Here is a 15,201-nt window from a genome sequence, read left to right as displayed (position 1 = left end):
TTTATACATTTATATTATTATTTATAAATAATTATATTAATCTTATTTATATTTTTGTAAAATAATATTTTTTATTGAATAATATTAAACTTTACGAGCTAAAATTAAATTTTTATATAAAAAATGACTTTAATAAGTAGTAATAAACTTTACAAGTATTGGTAATTTTTTATAAAATTTTAAACAATTTTTAACTAGTACGAAGTAATTATTAACAATAATATTTATAATGTAATAATACTAATAATTATTATTATAGTTTTAAAAATATAATAATTCTAACTGTAATAATAATGATAATAAACATAGGTTTGAAATATATTATAATAGTTTTAGTAGTTAAAAGATAATTATAAAAGATTTAGTTTTATCAAAACTTGAATTTCAATGGAATTTTAAACTTTCCATTAAAAATGTGAAGAAATCTTGAATTCTATTATATGATAGAATTTGAAGGAATCCAATTCCATATGAACCAAACAATTAATGGGATAGAATCTGAATTTCATTTTGCCAACCAAAGAGGATATGAAATGGAATTCAGATTCTAATTCCATTAAATTTTTTGAAATTCTGGAAACTAAACACCAATTACTCTCCACTATATACCAATCAATCTATTGATCATTGGTTAGGCCCATATATGATATCACTTAATTAGGGGTGTTCAAACGGTCGGGTTTCGGTTTCATAAGGTTAGTCGGTTTGGTTTAATCGGGTTTTAAATAAAAATTTAACCAACCAATACCCAATCCAAAAATGTAAACACCTGATCCACACCACCCAAAAAACATTCGGTTTAAATGGATTGGGGCCCAATAAATTCAAAAATGTAAAATGATTCAAAAATTAAACTAAACATATATAACGACTTATCATGGATAGTAAATTAGAACTAAATTTGTAACATATCTTAAGTAAATTAACTACATAAATATAGTGATGGTGTTGTCTTCATGATATTATACTACAATTATTCTAGAATACTTGCATTTTGACTACGCGATATATATAACCAAGTTCATCAATATTAACTTATCGGGTTTCGGTTTGGGCCTCAAATTTTATTTTTTTACCCAAAACCAATTCAATACCCGATACTTTTATTCGGTTATAACCAATTAACCAACCAAATCCAAACAACCCAAACCCAGTTAACCCAAATCCAATTGGATTTGGCAGTTTTCCAAATAAAACCAAATAATGAACACCCCTACACTTAATGAAATGAAACTGCTAGTGGGCCGTAAAAGAAGGCTTAGGCTTCACAAATTTGATTCAAATGAACTAAATAATTAGGTAAGAGTTTTTCACTTTTAAATATGGACCAACGTATGGTTAAAAATCAAATAATTACAAGTAAATATAAAAAACAATTGATTATAGATCAACTGCTAAAATCACCATATGTACACGAGAGTCCATAAAATGAAGACTGTTACACGTTCAAATATTGCCAGACACAAGTAGAAAAAATATCTTTTATACACCATATATTAGAATAATGTGTTACCGGGCATGAGACCGAAGGTTCTACACATTTACCTTTTTTCAAAATTAAATCTAAACTATGTTAACTTTATAAAATCATCTTTACACTTGTATTAAATAGATTACCTCTTTTCTTTCTCAACTTTTAGGCATTAAAACACCTAAACTACCTTTTTTTTTTATTCACCAATTTAAATATTACCAACTAATAACCCTAAAATACCCTTAATAAAATTATTTACAACATATATCGCTCAACCTTTAAAATGACTACACTACCTCTATTTATATTGATTACGTTTATATTAATGACTAAACCGTCGCGCACGATTACCTGTCGCGCACGATTACCTGTTTAGTATTGCATGATGTTTTTGTCGTTTGTGTTTAAAAGCAACATATGCTTCCATAGGCCCGAGAATATTTAGATAAAATTGAACCAAAGAGCACTAGGTTCTATTCAAAACCTTTACCGTTGTCTGGTATGATTCTAAAAATCTAAAGATGTATACAGTAATAGGATAATAGCTTGACATCAATTTACTGCCATTTCCTACAACCCAAAACTTGACATTGGTTATACGAATATATGAACATTCAATCAATGCAAGTACCAAAGCATAAAATAACCAACAATCAGATAAAACCCAAACAAAGGCAAATACTATGTAACCACCGAGAAAAAGAATAATAGACATGTACTTGAAATCGGATAAACATGATAAAATCTTTCAAGATACACTAAACCATAAATTCCCAAAAAAACAAAAATCATGAGATTGATCTGAATGTGAAATAATGTTCTTATGTATCAAAAACAAGTGTTTGCTCTTTTTTGGAGCTAAAAAAACCAAGCCTGGAGTAATGAACATATCTTGCATGACTTATTGTTTTTGGTTTGGTAATTTTAGCTCTAAAAGAGGGAACTATCTTGCTAACTGTACCTGTACTAATTTCGGTTTATATGGTTAAAACTTTATAAATTCTAGTACTAAATCATTTAGGACTAATTCTCCAATTAGCTTACCTAAGATGTCCATTTCATTAGTCGGGTGGTCCCACTCTGGATCTTTGTCACAGTTGACTGCAAAAAATATCTCGTCATCTTCCCTGTCTATCTCATTGATCAATTTACGTATCTGATCTTCGATTTTGAATTTCTTTAGTGTCAGTTGGCCTTTCCTTTTTGCGGGGTTGACCCATGGCTGTGCTACCATTGACTTGGAGGTTCTAATGAATGTTTGTTCAAAATAGTCATGAACAAGGCACTTTTCAGACCGTGATAACACTACTCCTTCAAAATAATACTTTTTAAGGCGATAAAATAGCCTTGGATCAATAGGAAGATGAACTGACTGATATGCAGGTGTGAATGTATCAGGGTCGATACTGTTGATTCCTGAAGCTTGTAGAATTTGTGCCGTGAATGAAGATCCTGAGTTGACTGACTCTTGGGTTGCACCTGATGATCCTTGTCTGAGTTTTTTAACTGTAGGGGTTAGTTTGAGGTTGTTAGAAGTTAGCGCCGACTGCACTTTCATCATATGACGCTGTTTCCTGAGCTCTGAAAATGACAATTAAAAGGTTAAACAAAAAGATTAGAGGAGTTTGTTGCAAGTACAGAGCAATAAAGAGTTTGAGGTATATAACTTCCTAAATTTGGTTTTTGGGTAACAAAGTGTCATATAACGGTATTTTATAGTCACTCTACGTCTTCATTTAGGGAGCTTAACAATTATTGATATATAGCTTATGGGCATCGTCTCTTTTACTACATTCCATATATGTGAACGGAATGTACTAACATATGTATAACTGCAACTAGTAAATACAGTACTCCATATTATATTATACAACAGAACAATGGAAGAGTATAATGTAAGGAAAGCTTTTTAAACATCGAATATAATATAATGAAAAGTGGCAAATAATTCCAATGGGTTAATAAGAAATTGGTTGATGAGGAGAAAACAGTTTAATAGTTACCTTGAAGTCGAGAATAAAGTCTCTCATAGCTGTCAGAATCAGATGATACATCTTCTGAAGGAAGGGCTTTCAGAAGTGAGCATTGATGGCTATGAACAACGTCCTTAAAGCTTTCACGAGATTCAGATTGAGGTCCAGACAGCTGAGTCAGAATTATAATGATAAAGGATTTAGTTTCTTATAAAGAAAAGTATGCTCGTTGGTTTAATTATCTTCAAGAAACATCAACTGGTCAAATAAAATGGAAATATTCTCAAGATAACAAGTAAACTGCAGCAGGCTTTACGATATATACATCAAGTACATGTTAATTAGTAACAAAAGATATGAAAGTTTCTAGAGTGTTATGTATAGGCATGCTTATACAAATCTGCAACTCAAACATCAGATGAAAAATAATAACTTTTTACACCTAAAAAGCTACAGGGCTGGCTTAATGCCAAAGCTTCACACCTATCCATAGCAAGTGTTCATTCACAACTTAAATATTAGACCATGATGAAAGTGTGATGTTTTAAATGATTTCAACTTCTATAAGACCATGAAACTAAACCCGACTCTCTAACCTGGAGATAAGCTACAAATATGAGTCATTACTACTCATTTATGTGTTACTAATCATTATCATTTATCACATATTCACAACCAAATATATATACAGACTGCATTTAATAGTACGTCTATCTGTCCCTAGGTATTATTAAGCACTCGGTTTCCCAGATAAGTATGCAGCAAGATTTAAGTGAGCCTGTATTTTGGTTCAAGTAAATCTATTGCCAGCATGAAACCAAAATAAAGGATTTCCATAGATATGAACAATATGAAAATTACTACATAAACAAATTTTCATTAATAGTTCAGAGAGGTAATACAGCGTCACCTGATAGTTTTGTGAAGTTTCATCGACCCTGGAAGAATTTATGTCTCCTACCACACGACTAACAAGATTTGCGTTCAACTTGTTCAAACTTTCCAAAGATGTTTCAATCTTAAAACCAGACACTTCACCAAATAGAAATGCTGCATAGGTAGCATCATTATAATCATCGACATTTGAAATTGCTGGCTGATACTTAGTGGGACCCTCATTCCCAAAGGAAATTTTGGTAGATTCTTTGCTGGTTTGACTTTCCGGTAAACAAACACCAAACTCAGTGCTAAAGATTTTGCCAGGTTGAGAGGAATGACTCTTTTTATTGTATCCTACTTTTTGCAATGAAATGTCCCCTCTTTTACTTCGTTTTAGGGGCTCGCTATACACCACCACCTTCTCATCAGCATCGATTTCATCATTGACATTTACCATATCATTTGGGTCAGGAGAAGATGGAACAAGAGATATTGACTCTGACATACTTATCAGACATCTGTCCCTTTGACCATTCCCACCACAATTACCCAAAGCCATACTTGGTACTGAAGGCACGGAAGATATATCATTGACCTCAACCAAACCCGCCACATTGCTTGACTCCTCGGGTCTCATTTCTTCATTAGGGAAAGAAAGTATTTCTCTTAACGTACTACCTTTATTGACTGATTCTACATGTTCATGCCTGCCAGTTGTCTTCCATCTTTCTGAAATTCTGTTCTTTGCCTCTATAACTAAAGAGCGTTCAAAGATTTTGGATAATGAATGTGTGAGCCTATCATTCCGGTCAATGGTAATTCGAGAAGTAGTTGCTATTACTTCTGTCTCACTAAAAGAGCCACTTGTAAACACGTGCAAACTATCATCCCCAATATAACCACAATCAGATAAACTTATATCCTCGCTTTCACAACCCTCATTCATCCGCCTATCTATATCATTTATTGTCTCTCTAGCATTTCCGTATTTACATCCAGCCACATTACTTGAACATTCAATGTTTTCGTTAAAAAACTTAAAAGAATTCTTAACTGTTTTAGTATTCGTTGTGTTGGGCTTCAGAACGACGTTTCTACTAAACTCGAGGTCAGACACCTTTGCAATTGACAGTGATGAGTGAAGTTGATTTGCTACATGTAATGCTACTAGATCTTCTTTCACAGCCTTCATATTCATAGTACTAAAATTGTTTGACAACCTTCTTTGTTGGGCACCTCTACCCATCAGCTTGGCTAAAATACTTGGTGAACATTTTTCGGCTGAGGTTTCATTTGATACTCCTCTAGCCGACAACTTTTGTGTTGGTTTCCCCTTTCGCTGTTTTGAAGGGCTTTTTCCAACTTCAAACTTGAACTACAATCAACAAATTTAATCACTTTCATAACTCATGTATTGGAAATACTTGAAATAAGCTGTGACAAAAAGTTATACAATGTATATATAAGTTCAAGGAAGTAAAAAGATATGTGACGCACCATCCTTTGCTTGGCGGTGGCATTATCAGGGGACCAAGATTGAACAGGTTCACGTCTTGAGCGTTCGTCAATCCCTATCAAAGTTACATACGATGCATAAAGTAATAAATTACTAAATCAGATACCGAAACAGATTGCAGCATTGATTTAGAACAAAAAAGGAAAGCTAACAATTGCATAGACTAACTGTGAGAAAACGCTCAAAAAACCTATATTCTCATTCTCATATATATACCCGACTTGAATACTTGTGTAACAATGAACGAATTTCAGTAAGTAGGCAAGGAGCCCGCTAAGCCTTTCGATGATAATTCGTGATGACTAATGACACTATAGAAACACATACTCATAACTTTACACTATCACACTAAAAGAAAGGAAAAAAACTGCTTTACATAAAAATCATGGGCATGTTCAAAATTTACAATCCAAATAAAGCATAACAAAGAATAAAAAAGGCATACCAGATATTAATACCCAGAATCCATATAAAGTATTCTCATAAGTACACTTTTTTTATATATAATTTCATAATAATAAATAGATAAAATCAATTACAGCTAGTATAATACTGTAATAGAATTCCGATTTTGGCATCATTTTAAAACATATAGGAGCCTTAATCTTGACATAAAGAGATTATTTAAAACAACACACACACAACTTTAATAACAGTATTTTCATTAGCATTGATCATGAAACAGAACAACAATTAATAATATCATTGGTTTCTACTTAGGTTTCACCTTAATTTAATATTTTATAAATTTCTTACAACTCAAATTCATCTTGTGTTTAAAGAATAACTAAAAATCATCAAAAGTTAAAATACAAAATTCACAACAAATAAAATAAAAATATGAAATACTAGAATTAATTATACCTCCAAAAAGACAAGGAAACTTCAACTTTCTTCTTTTAGTTCTCTCCATTTTCTAGAAAATCAAAATCAATACACAAACTAATCTTCCCCTATAAATTTTAAAAACAAACACAACATTTTGTTAGCATAAAAACAAAAACAACTATTGCAAGACAAAGATATATATCTATATATGAAATGTATATGTGTATGTTATATGTAGAGAGAGGTACAATGAACATGGGACATTAAAGTTGTTACCTTTCTTAATGGTTTTTTTCAGTTGATCATTTTTCTGAATATATTGAGAAAATTGTGTATGACTATGTGTGTGCTTTATAGTTTCAACTTTCAAATGAAAATGTTACATGTAAAGAATGAGAGTGGAAGAGGATAAAAAGGGAGTGGTAATAGTAAAAAACAGGGGTTTCGCGGGCAATTAATAGGACCGATTTCCACTTGTAATAATCTTTTTACGCCACGTTTGTATTTCAAATACATATATATCTTTCATCATTCATAACTATTAAAATGTGTTTAAAACTTTGTATGTTTATTTATTTCATAATAAATGCTTAAATATTATGTTAGTTATTACATTAAGATTTACAATTTTTATTTTATACAATATTTCCAATTAAATTTGATAAGTAGATCATGAAAAAGGATAAGTAATTGTAATTTCTGGTCTCATATACTATATTGGTATTCTACACACCACAAAAAATTCATATTCATTATTCTAACACATAAATCACAGTGTATAATTAGTGTACTTGTCTTTGATAATTTCGAGCACATATCATGCAACATTCATATATGGGCTTGTGTACCTTTGGATTTTACTTTTTACCCCATTGTTTTGATAAGTAAAGTGATGGCGGTATATTATCTTGTTAACTTTTTCCAGTCAAACATAAGTTAAAACGAATCACACACATAGTTTAAGATCTTTTTTAAAATCTATCTTTTCAACAAGGATTTCTTGGGTTCATGATGTTAAAAGGGAATGCAATAAAGCAATTTCGTAATATTAGAAAAATATCATTTATACAAAATTTGATGAAAAGGTGTAGTAATGTAATTGTCAAATTATATGATGCTTTATAGTGTTGAGAACATAAGTATATTGAAGGATAATGGCACTAAACACATGGTAGATCTTTTATATAAATAAAACAAGATTGTTTCTATATGTGACATAACATCATTTTTTCCTAAATGAATTTTAAAAATATGTGATGTCATAGTAGATTTTATTTTCTTTCAAAAAACTATTATTTATATTAGACAATATGTAATTTTTTTTTTTCATATTATTTTTTCAACCTTAATTTTTTTAAATTAATATGAAAAATAATTGACTGTATCCTAACTCTTTAATTTTAGTTTCATATCTACCATTGATTTATGATAATTATTTTTTAATTTTTTTCATCACATTAATCGGTTTTATATATTAACGTTCATCTTTACAAGTATGTTGCTATCTCCGTATCAAATTATAATGTACTGGCAACAAATTAAATACATATTTCTATATATTTTTTGGTTTTAAATTAAGCGTCTCGGGTTGAACCCGGTCTGATTAGCTGGTATTATATATATGGTACTTATTAAAAAAAGTTACACTAAACATTTACGATAAATGAAGCCACTTTATTTGATTCATATTGTGACAATATGTCAATATGTGTTATACCGTTATAACATAATATTTTGTTTATGCACGTGTAACTTTATTTGCAAAAAAATCTAGTCGAAATGTCGAATTAAGTGGTTTATGCACGTGTAAGACTTATATGGATAAATGTTGTAAATCATCTTATTATGGGTATGTTTTAGGGGGCTTTTAGGAACTAAAAAGCCCTGTTTGAATATGTATTTGAAATCAAAAGTTTCAACCCAAAAAGCTACTAAAAACCTCGTAATTTTTTTAAAATAAAATCTTGTGTAAGACGAGTTAATCACAGCCACAACACAAAAAATTTTTGTGGGAAATATACTCACATATAAGTAAGTGATACGTGTATTGAATAGTAAAAGACATTCATTAAAAATACCTCAAACTTGTAATTTTAGGGGAATAAGTTAATGCTTTATACATTAGCAATATATAAAATTAGTACGGTACCCGTGCATTGTAATGTAGATACCATTAATAGGATGCAAATAAAAGAAAGAGGAAAAAATTACATTTTTCGTCCCTCAACTTGGTAAATTTCACAGTTTTAACCCTAAAGTGAATTAATTAAAAAAAAACCCCTAAAGTTGGTCTTTTTTTCATTTGACACTCCGCGACCTAACGGAGTTAAATTTTGGCCGTTAACCCATACACGTGCCAAACACGTGGGGGCATTTCCGTCATTTTCTCCTTCAAGACCAAGAATGAAAAAATATACAACTTCATGGACCAAAAGTGAAAACATATACAACTTTAGGGATCAAAAACGTAACAACAGTTTAACTTTAAAAGGTGATAACACATCCCAATTAAACAACTCGTAAATAAATATAAATCTTCAAATCTATTTTTAGTTGAAAATTGAAACTAGAATCCTAACTATCAGAACTCCTAAATTGATAAATATATATAAAATATGAAAATATATATAGTTGGAAACTTCAGACTACAATAATGAAATAGAGTGGGAACGTGGCGCATGACTCATGAAGTGGTGATGTCTTAAACTTAATTTCATTAACTTTATTGGGTATGTACCTCATTTTCATTGGATATACATTCTATATGAAAAACTTACAAAAGAAAACCCAATTTAAATTTTTTACACTAATTTAAATAGTCAAAGGGTATGCAAATGTATACCCTGCCTAAGCTATACGTCCGCCACTGTATATAGTAGTGGTGGTAATAGGTGGATATGGTGGCGATGAAAGATGAGACTGTTGTGCTCACGGTGGCCATAATTTGGTGGTGGTAATGGTGGTCGGAGTTTGGTGGTGGTTGTAGTGTATGTTTGAGTTTTTGTATTTTTTTTTAATCTATAAATATATAAAACTAATATATACATATTTATATAGTTGATGTTTGTTAGCATTTGTAGGATTATAGTTGTTTTAAATGAGTTTTATTAAGAATGGATGTAAATTTTAGGTTTTGGGTTGAATGAGGATAATGAAGGAAGAAGAAGATGGGAGTTGTAAATTTTGGATTTTTGATGAATGATGATGATGAAGGAAGAAAAAGATGAGAGTTGGAAAAGACATGTGTAATATAAAAGCTCATTTTTCCAGATCAAGATTTTTTATGTTTTTGGTCTCTAAAGTTGTATATGTTTTCACTTTTGGTCCCTAAAGTTGTATATTTTTTCATTTTTGGTCTTAAAGGAGAAAATGACAGAAATGCCCTCACGTGCTTGGCACGTGTAAGGGTTAACGGCCAAAATTTAACTCCGTTAGGTCGCGGAATGTAAAATGAAAAAAACGACCAAATTTAGGGATTTTTTTGTAATTAATTCACTTTATGGTCAAAACTGTGAAATTTGCCAAGTTGAGGGACAAAAAATGTAATTTTCTCAAGAAAGAAAAAGATATTGAGATAGAATTGCGTACGTGTATATGAATGACTACAAATGAAAATGAAAGAGTTTCCTTGTGAAGGGTAATTTAGACATTTTTTCCATTAAATTTTCAACATGGGGGGCCTATTCTTTATATTTTGTAATATAGATATAAATTATTACGGTCAAAATTTCTTGGTTTTCAAAATTACATGATATTCCCTTATACGAAACGTTGTTACATTTACATTCATTTTCTCACGCCTCGTCGTTCATGTTGTTTTATCAGAATTGCACCTATGAGACTATATATGACCTTTATTTTAGTTTTCTAAAGAGGGATTGTAAATGTAACAAAGTTTCAGACAAAGGCCAGATCAATTACCACTTTAAATACTACAGGATTATGAGCGTAATATCGAAAACTAAAGAATAAAATGAATGTAATCTTGATAATACACATTTGTTATTCATATATCATGTGTACCACCCGATCATATCCCCACAAGATAATAATGTCAATACATCAATTTAAAAAAAAACTTAATAAATATGAGAAAACCCCTTTATGTGGGTTTTGAACCCATGATTATATGGTTACTAGACCTTATCCCACCACCAAGATGACACTAGGCTATTAAGCCATGGACGGTTAATTAAGATTTAAGAGTCGCATTTTTTTCGTAATTTTTTAACATATTCACATGGTGCAATTCCATTTTGATCTCATGCATTAGCCTATGGGATTCAAATCTAGTGAAGAGTGAAGACCTACATTTTTAAACAAGTAAACTATAGAGTGTATAAACTCAAGTGGTGACGGCGTGACGCCATGACACAAGTGACCTCTAATAGCTAGACTAGACTGTTGACTGCTACTAGACTGTAAAATTGTTGAGAAAAATTAAAATATTTTTGCCAATCAAAAGTCAAATCGTATTTAATGTCATTTACTTTTTTTTTTTTAAAGGTGAATTTTGCTGGAAACTTCGTATCGTGATTTGACAACGAAAGGTCTAGCATACTTTGTCTTAACCGGGTCCGCGCTAGAGAGCTTCCTCGAAGTAGAAATGCCTATTGTAAATACCCGATGGGGAAAATACCCCTACTAATCCGCCCGAAGGCACGACGATCAATAGGGGTAAACCCTGCCGCCTCAGACTTGAACATGGGTATACCTAAGCCAATCCCTCATAAAGAGACTTCCTTATGTCTTCCCCAAAACCTGAACTCAAGACCTCATATATATAAAGAGATGGTATTTCAACTATTGAGCTAATGCTCCAGTTGTAATTTCCTTTACTTATAATTTCCTTTACTTATCTAGTGGAAATGTGGGATACATAATGACCTCGATCTTATTTTTTTATTCATATATAATACGAGTAATATACAATTTCTAAACAGTCACAAATAGTAATAAAGCATTGTCGTTTCTCTATAAATGGTTGTGCAAGCTGCGTAAGCGGTTAATTAAGTTTATTTAATTTTGTAAGTTCATAAGAATGAAAAAAAGACAATGCATGTATGTATAATTATTGATGAACCAAATAAATATTCTAGTTAAGTAGAGGCAATGCATGCGAGGATGGAATGGAAGTTACTACACATCTTGTTCGATTAAAGTTATTAAGGTTTGACTATGTATCTGCACACGATTATATTAAAAAAAATTCCTGGACATTAAGCAAATGCATTGATTAATTATACTAAAAGTCAAAGCTTATGGAGCAAACTAAAAACTAAAAAGAAACTAAGAGTATAGCTTTTAAAAAAAAAAAAAAAATTAAACCTATAAAGTCAAAAATCTTATTACATTATTGTTATGTCATATAGTCAACTATTTTGTATCCGTTACGAAACGCAAGTTTTAATTGATTATAGCACATTTTTCCAATTTTCTATGTCACACATGTTTTAAAAGAACTTAATAATCTTATTTTTTATTTTTGAATGTATCAAAGTTTCACTCAAAATCCTATGGTGATAAGAGTTTGTTTTTTTTAACTAAAATTTACAAAATTACTTTGGATGTGACAGAGGTCAATAGCAAGTAGAATTTGGACTAATATTTTCCCACACTCCATATAAACTTATTTATTTTTCCGTTTTAAACTAATCTTTATTCTTTTACACCTAAAAATGAGGACTCCATCAAAAGTTCAAAACACCTTACCTTTAATAGCAAATTTCATTTTCAATGTCAACATACATATATATGTGATATGTGATATGTGATATGTGATACACTCATGACTCATCAAATCAACTAGCATTGTTTTGTTGTGCTTAATATAACCGGAAATTTTGTTGGATTGTAGTTGAATAGCTGATAATAGATTAGCATAGTGGTATAGTTTCATACATAGCCATATATGATTTCATGCCAACTATTTCTCGTATGGGCTACTACCGAGCCAGCCCGGACCAGTTTCTTGCAACCAAACCTAGGTTGATCCATGGTTCGTCCAAGCCTATGGGCTATGGCCTTGTAGTGACTAGTGAGCAGCTTAGTCTTTTTTGGTTGCAAGTACACTCCCCTAGGCAACCAGGTCTTCGGTCCATCGTGTTCGATGTCCTGCATTTGATTTACGACTTGGTTTTAAATCTAACCAGGTCTATATGAGGAGGCTTGTGGCTTTCCAAAGTTGGGAGACGACGTTTTTTTTTTTAACAGCAAATTTTAAACTAACACTACCTTATTTAAATACACCAAGAAACATCATTGTCAAGGTTTGAACCTTGATATTTTCCCCAAGAGGACAAAGCCTCTACCACCCCACCAAAGTGGTGATGGCAGTTGGGAGACGATGTGGCTTCAACATTTGATCCAGCTTGGATTTCACGGATTGCCCGTTTGGGTTTTCAATTTAGCTGCAAAAACGATGAACACGGCTATACTTGTCCATGATTGCGAACTGATGGTCTAGTATTCCTGTATTAGGGACATTTTTTATTAAGTAGACCCACTTGTAGATAAAATTGTTGACGAATGACCAATTTTTCACCCTATGATCATTACATCTTCTAATAGCTTACATATTTGAAAAGTAATCGGTGTAACCAGTGATTGCAAAAGAATGAACAGCATATTGATCGAATTAAACGGGAGTGCAAATCGGTTGGAATCATGGAGACGAAGAAATTTATGTTGATGAAACATTATCTTTTAAATTGAAATGAATAAATAGTTTGTTACAATGACAAGACAATACTGATCGAAATATAACTATTAATTGAGCATAGTTCAAGCGATTATATCATACCTGCAAAAAATATGGCTCATTGGATGGATTTTTGGAAATACTAAAGCTTAACTAACAGTATTTAGTTAATTCACATATTTTGATCTATCGCACATTGATTAGTTTATGGAAAATAATTAATCACATAGGTTGATTATTAGGTTGATTTATTAGGTTGATATATTATTAGTCTTAGTTTATTTCTGCTTTCGCTGAACTTAGTCATAAGTTACTTTTTTAAAGTTGGCGAGGTGTACTGAGGAAAACGAAATTGTTTTCATAACTCATGCCTTCAACTCTTTTACATATTACCAAATCCACTAAAGATAGATCAGGTAAAATAAAAGTCCACCGGGTTGAGTATTTATCATCATCCCTAATCGCTGGTTAATACTAAGTGGAATTTGAACTAATCTTACCTAAAATCTGGACTCCATTAATACCACCTTCCTTTTCTAGAGAATTTGTATTCATAATAAAACAATATCAAATGATGCCAACTATTAGCATGTTGTTTAATACTGCCGGAAATTTTGTTGGAATGTACATGTTATAGATTAGCATAGCACCTTGTGATGCCAACTATTTGTCTATTTCTCATATGGGCTAGTTCCAAGCTGACCCCGACCATGGAACCAGGCCTAGGTTAATCCATGTGTACTTGCCACTTAGTTGGTCCATGCCTATGACTTAGTACCCGGCAGGTAAGTCCTTTTTTTGGTTGCAAGTACAGCCCCCTAACAAACCTGGCCGTGATCGGTCCCAAGTGTACCCAGCCCAGCTTTCAATTTACAGTTAGGAGCCTCCTATTCACACCAAAAAGATGATGTGATGTGGCTTCACCCTTTCAACCAACTCAGGGTTTCACATACTGCCCTTTCGGGTTTTCAGTTTAGCCATAGAAACGATGACTAACTAGACTAGTTGCCCCTGGTTTGGAAACTAGTGCACTAATGTCAGGCACAATTTGTGATCTGGAGTAGAGTGAGTAGACCAATTGTACCAAGTCTTGGATAACTGACCAATTTCACCTTCTAAACAACACTAAAATTTAGACTCGGATATGAATCAAAATCACTCAAGAAAAAAAATGGGAGTAATTTGAATACATACAAAGAGCATGGAAAGTGTAACCAACCATTGCTTACAACACGTATCTAAAACTGAATGCATAATACAACGAACGTATAACACACACACACAAGGTAATCTACACTGACAAGTATATTGCCATAATTCCATTACCCAAACTTTTCATAACTAGTGAAAAGGTCTTATTTGAGAAAAAGCATTATATCAGTATATAAATTATATAATACCAACAAATTTATCATATGCACATAACAGGCATGCCCTTGTCATGAAAATTTATATTAAAAACAACAGAAAGCAGCTCGGCCTAAAAAACTCGTTTCATATTGTCAGCTTTCCAATTTGGTTTTAAAAATAGATAACAGCACCTATAATCATACCACTCTAACCATCATATACTGTAACGCTCTATGGCAATCATGAACCACACAAACAGCAATGCATAAAACATCTAACAGAAAGAGACAACAATCTCCTCATTTCAACATGAAAACCAAAGGCTATATTTACTACCAGTTTAAATCCCACCAAACCTAAAGTCCTACTCGAATCATGTAGCATTCCCATTGACCCAAACCAGAACAAGTTAACATTAACCCAAATAACCATACGTAAACAAATAGCAAACATCAGGGTCTCAAAACATATCCTTTGTGAT

General features: G+C 31.8%; 1 protein-coding gene across 1 annotated transcript; it reads right to left on the bottom strand.

The window, feature by feature from the left end:
* Positions 1 to 2,459: 2,459 nt before the first annotated feature.
* LOC122583610 lies at positions 2,460 to 6,755 on the bottom strand. Its single transcript, XM_043755995.1, has 5 exons — positions 6,707 to 6,755; positions 5,824 to 5,897; positions 4,358 to 5,701; positions 3,478 to 3,619; positions 2,460 to 3,055 (listed from the first exon to the last, which is right to left on the bottom strand). Exons 1-5 carry the CDS (start codon positions 6,753 to 6,755, stop codon positions 2,460 to 2,462), a joined length of 2,205 nt encoding a protein of 734 aa, XP_043611930.1.
* Positions 6,756 to 15,201: the final 8,446 nt, after the last annotated feature.

Source organism: Erigeron canadensis, chromosome 9 (genome assembly GCF_010389155.1).
Source record: "Erigeron canadensis isolate Cc75 chromosome 9, C_canadensis_v1, whole genome shotgun sequence".
Taxonomy (NCBI): domain Eukaryota; kingdom Viridiplantae; phylum Streptophyta; class Magnoliopsida; order Asterales; family Asteraceae; genus Erigeron; species Erigeron canadensis.
The sequence above is the reverse complement of the archived record's forward strand: the minus strand, read 5'-3'. Positions and strand labels throughout refer to the sequence as shown.

Coding starts and splice junctions, on each gene's coding strand:
- LOC122583610 (XM_043755995.1), bottom strand. CDS start 6,755: ATGGAGAGAACTAAAAGAAGAAAGTTGAAGTTTCCTTGTCTTTTTGGA. Junction 5,898..6,706: donor GTTTCCTTGTCTTTTTGGAG/GTATAATTAATT, acceptor TAACTTTGATAG/GGATTGACGAACGCTCAAGA. Junction 5,702..5,823: donor CCACCGCCAAGCAAAGGATG/GTGCGTCACATA, acceptor TGTTGATTGTAG/TTCAAGTTTGAAGTTGGAAA.